Raw genomic sequence first — 5,198 nt, 5'->3', positions numbered from 1 at the left:
ACCTATAAGGAATGTGATCAGATCACTTCTGTTGTGGTCCTCTCATCTCGAGAGTCTTTAATGACCTATAAGGAATGTGATCAGATCACTTCTGTTGTGGTCCTCTCATCTCTAGAGTCTTTAATGACCTATAAGGAATGTGATCAGATCACTGGCATGATATTCCCTATAACCTCCWGTTCCTGTTCCTCCAGAGTCTACTAGTCCCAGTGATAACTCCCTCTCTCCTCTGACTGACGAAACAACCAAACCTGATGATGATGTTGTCTTCATGTCGCCCAGCAAATCCCGTACTACTGAAGACCTGTTCGCCATGATCCACAGGTCACTTTCCATTCACTTCAAATAACTGTATTATTTTTGACTCACTAGGTTATAGCTGTACTTGTCATAATCGATATTATCATTACATTTATCTGTCACTATCTTCAATTCAGTTCAAAAGATCTTCATTGTTTTCCAAGGTTGTAGCTAATTACAAACAAACTGAGAACACACATCGAATGCATCAGACATCAGAACCACAGCAGAAACCCATCAGACATCAGAACCACAGCAGAAACCCATCAGACATCAGAACCACAGCAGAATGGGCTATAAAATGTCCTGTTTACCTGAACCGTGTAACACTCTCCTATTCTAGGTCCAAGAGAAAAGTCCTGGGCCGTAAGGACTCTGGAGAGCTGAGTGGGAAGAGCCGTCTGTGTCCTCCTCCGGCTGCCGTCGTTCCCCCTGCAGCTATCCTCCCAGCCATCCCCCCTCCGCCCCCTCTCATCATCCCCCCCGCCCCAGCCCTCTCCACCCTGACCACGGCCGGGACCCAGCGCACCCCAGGACCCATCTACCGCAGCGCCAAGAAGTCCAGCACCTCCAACGAGGAGTTCAAGCTGCTTCTCCTGAAGAAGGGCAGCCGGACTGATTCCAGCTACCGCATGTCTGCTACAGAGATCCTCAAGAGCCCCATCGCGCCGAAGTCCCCTGGGCACCCCTTGGCTGCGGAGGGCCAGGTCAGGTACCCCACCGAGGAGCCCCCCTCTCCCCTCCAGGAGCCGTCATTGCAGGCGGCCGGGGAACAACTCTTCCCCCCCAACCTCTTCCCCAGGCCCAGTTCAGACAGCTTCAGCCCTAAAACACCCCCCACGTCGGCTTCGTCCAGACAGGGGCGCTCCCGGATCCCCCCTGCAGCCAATAGTAGTCGCTACAGCACCCGTAGCCGCCTCTATACGGCACCCATGCAGGTCATATCAGAGGGGGAGACTGAGAACTCAGATGGGAGTCCTCATGATGATCGCTCCTCGTAAAGAAAATGGCATGCTCAGTGCAGAAACATGTACCCTATTCCTTATTTGGTGTACTACTTTTGACCAGGGTCCATATAAGGAATAGGRTGCCATTTGGGACGTAGACATATTTATATGGATCTGGTTCAGTGCTGTTACTGTTCTTATCTACTGAGTACTGAYGGATACACAACTAAACAAAGAGTGGCTAACCAGAGAGAAGACTACTCTGGACTACCTGCCTGGGGATTTGATATCTATGTGCAGAACTGAAGAACACAACTTTGTGTTTTGTTCAGAGTGTAAAGAAAGAAAAAAATATCTTGTTTTGAACTTTGAACTCCCTTTTTAAATAACCCAAGATCCTGTATTGAGTGAAACGTGGACAAGAGGAGAAAAATGGAGCGGTAAGACAACCTGTGTGTGTGTTGAAGCAAATGGAACATCCATCGTCATTTTTTATCTTCTTGGATGTTGGATGACTTGTATGTCGTGTCCTAACGTGACCCTAAAATAACTGCTTTCCAAAAKAATTGCATTTCTCTCTACACTTACCCAGAGGACAGGTCATTATTTCAACCATAAACAAAATATTCCCAGTCGACAAAAATGAATAAGCTATATGTTTTGTATTGCTACCGCCCCAACACAAAACAATGGACCGTGATCACTATTGACAACCATGTGTCGAAGCATTGTTTTACCAAGAGTGAGTTAACAACACACATAGGTCTACGTGCCATCCTCACATAGATAAACTACATGTAAAGAAATAGGAATGACCTTTGCCCCTAGAAGCGCTCTCAGTGCAGGGATTCCTGGCAGGGACACATAAGGTAAATATTTGGTCTTGTTGAAGTGATTTGGTGCCGATGGTGTCAGAAGAGATGATGGGACAGACGTGTTGTGGCCTTTCTGTGCTGGAGGGCCAAGCATGCAGGGGATTCACTGACTACTCCAGAGGAGATATTTTGGACTATAAACAAAAGTGAAAAGCTATCGAGGGTCTTTACTACTAATGTTTGGCTAGCTAGCTGGGAGGGTGAAATGAATCGGGTTTTCAAAGCTTCTCCTTTGCACTTCGTCATTATGAATTCTTCAAGAATATTCCTTGAGAAAAATAAAACTAATCTTATAATGGAAAATTCCTATTGTGTATATTTGTATTGAATATAAAGAACATAGCTATATGAAGAGACATACRAAACTTTTTTTAATGACACAAACCCATCATGTGTAGCAGAGTGGATTGGTGACGTAGAAATAGAATAACTACATTCTAGAATGACTAGATTCTGTTTCTATGGGGGTGGGTGGGATGCAATCTTACCGTAGTTCCGTAACATCAGTAGCCAGGGGCACGTCACAAAGCCCAACACATTAATCATACAACCTTATTAAGAGAAGCAACAAATCATCTGTCCTTGTGAAAATATCAGTTGAATCTTTAAAAAAAAAAAGATTTCACTCAAATATTACGCGTCTGTCTAGTGTTTTTCAGGGTTTTAAACGAATTTAACATAACAAATGGGGTTATACATTTTAAGTAATGACATTCTGGTGAACAGACCAATCTTGAAGAGTTGTGTTTCTACATTGAAAAACAAACTGTAGATCAATGAAGTCAGTCAATGTGTTCTATGAATACCTGTGCAACCATATTACTGTTCGTTTGTACAGATCTAACATAGAGATACATAGATTAAATGACAACTGTTACTCAGCGAAATTTGAATTGCAGAACTAACTGAACTGACACTGTGTACGAGGTTACAGGAGGAACAAGCTGTGAACTAATTAGAATTTAAAAATGATCTGTCATGAATTAATATCCGTTGCTGCAGAGCACTGTGGTGTTCGTTGTTTTATTAGTAGTTTCATCTATCGCATGCAATAAACAAAAAAACACCATATCATTTTCAAGAGGGGAAATATCTGTTAGAGATACTACCACGAGAAAAGATATAGAATTTTCAGTTTCATTTTTGAATATGTAAAGTTGAGTGTAATTCAATATATGTACAAAATGTTTGACAATTCTGTTTTGTATAGTTGTGTTCATGGACAGGGGGGTATCTTGTACTGTAAAATGAACAAAAAATTACTGGACAATCAAACAGAGAATTTTGGAAAATGTAAGAAAGCTATAAGAGTATGGGATGAGTAAGGGATGAGGGGAGAACCGATTCTCATGGAGTTAGTTATTACGTAGGTTCCAGGTAAGGGATGAGTACGTTCTGGAGTTAGTATTACGTAGGTTCCAGTAAGGGATGAGGTACGTTCTGGAAGTTAGTTATTAGTTAGGTTTCCAGGTAAGGGATGAGTACGTTCTGGAGTTAGTTATTACGTAGGTTCCAGTAAGGGATGATGAGTAGTCTTGGACTTAGTATTACGTAGGTTCCAGGTAAGGGATGAGTACGTTCTGGAGTTAGTTAGTAGGTTCCAGGTAAGGGATGAGTATGTTCTGGAGTTAGTTATTACGTAGGTTCCAGGTAAGGGATGAGTACGTTCTGGAGTTAGTTATTAGTAAAAAGATCCAGGGGGAAATCCTTGTGAGAGTCAGATGAATTGAGCTTGAGACGGGACGGGAGGTAGGATGGGTATGTGCATGCGTGTGCACTTGTGTGTGTATGTGTGCGTGCGCATCTGCGTGTGTGTGTATGTGTTACGTGGACAGTGAGCAGAGCAGGTAGAGGTAGGGTCGTCGTTAGGTAGGGCAACGCACTACAATTCCTCCCTGTACTCTTAGATAAAAAGGTGCTATCTAGAACCTAAAAAGGGTTTTTCGGCTGTCCCAATAGGAGAACCCTTTGAAGAACCCTTTTTGTTTCCAAGTAGAACCCTTTTAGTTCTAGGTAGAACCCTTTTTGTCTTCCATGTAGAACCCTCTGTAGAAAGGGTTCTACCTGGAACCAAAAAGTGTTCTCCTATGGAGAGAGCCGAAGAACCCTTTTGGAACCTTTCTAAGAGTGTGTGGTATAATTGTGTTAACATTCTATTTCATCTTATCGTTTTACACTGTTGGACTATAGAACTACAGCCATTCATTTGCCTGGTGTTGAAATGCCATAATATATATATCTAAGTGTTTGGTGAACCTTTCTGCGGTCAAAATGACACAAAATGGCTGGTTAGACACTGGGGAACATTGGGGAACATTGGGGAACCAAGAGACAGGTACCTCTCTATGCATTGTGTCTCTCTTTTAAATGTAGATTATGGTGCGACAACTTGACAGGATCTACAAGATGACATTCATTAATGACAATAATTATACAGCATTGTATAGAAACTATTTTTAATCACAGGATATTTTATCCAGAGAGTTATTTTATTATCATATTGAATAACCTAGAAGAGGAATGATGGTGAAACTTAGACACTTCATATCAGAGTCTATAATAATATCATGATTGAACKGAACTGGCTGATGCTAAACTTGACGGTGCATTCTTAGAATGCATCCCAAATGGCACCCTATTCCCTACCTAGTGCACTACCCCATAGGGCTCTGGTCAAAAGTAGTGCACTACATAGGGAATAAAAGGGGGCCATTTCTGACTCAGTCTTAGAATATAAACGTTAAACTATATGGTGTCAAAATCCACCTTGAGTAGATATTTGGGATCCTCTGAAGTCATTTTTAATTGTTCATATGGATTAGTAACAGCAGTTTGACATAATCTGTATGCAGCCAAAAAAATATATAGATTATATTTTGATGATTTGTGTTCCCATTGCAAGTGTCTTTCAATTTTCAGTAAAGTAGCAATGTAGCCATTTCCCCCCAGGCCAGGCCCCACAAACTAAAGACATTGGTTCGTCTGAGTCCAGGCCCCACAAACTAAAGACATTGGTTCGTCTGAGTCCAGGCCCCACAAACTAAAGACATTGGTTCGTCTGAGTCCAGGCCCCACA

The 5,198-nt window shown here is 42.3% G+C and overlaps 1 protein-coding gene and 1 long non-coding RNA gene across 2 annotated transcripts; both read left to right on the top strand.

Annotated features, from left to right (window-relative positions):
- Nucleotides 1-25: 25 nt before the first annotated feature.
- Nucleotides 26-2,268, top strand: LOC112079944 (actin remodeling regulator NHS-like). The gene is made up of 2 exons (XM_024145746.2): nt 26-324; nt 644-2,268. The coding sequence occupies exons 1-2, from the start codon at nt 272-274 to the stop codon at nt 1,299-1,301; spliced, it is 711 nt and encodes a 236-aa protein (XP_024001514.1). The 5' UTR covers nt 26-271; the 3' UTR covers nt 1,302-2,268.
- Nucleotides 2,269-3,666: 1,398 nt separating this feature from the next.
- On the top strand, nt 3,667-5,192 carry LOC139027347 (uncharacterized). The gene is made up of 2 exons (XR_011479429.1): nt 3,667-3,699; nt 3,739-5,192. It is a non-coding gene; the product is annotated as an uncharacterized lncRNA (long non-coding RNA).
- Nucleotides 5,193-5,198: the final 6 nt, after the last annotated feature.

The sequence above is a fragment of the Salvelinus sp. IW2-2015 genome, unplaced genomic scaffold, assembly GCF_002910315.2.
Source record: "Salvelinus sp. IW2-2015 unplaced genomic scaffold, ASM291031v2 Un_scaffold10445, whole genome shotgun sequence".
Lineage (NCBI taxonomy): Eukaryota > Metazoa > Chordata > Actinopteri > Salmoniformes > Salmonidae > Salvelinus > Salvelinus sp. IW2-2015.
This window is presented reverse-complemented; position numbering and strand designations above follow the sequence as displayed.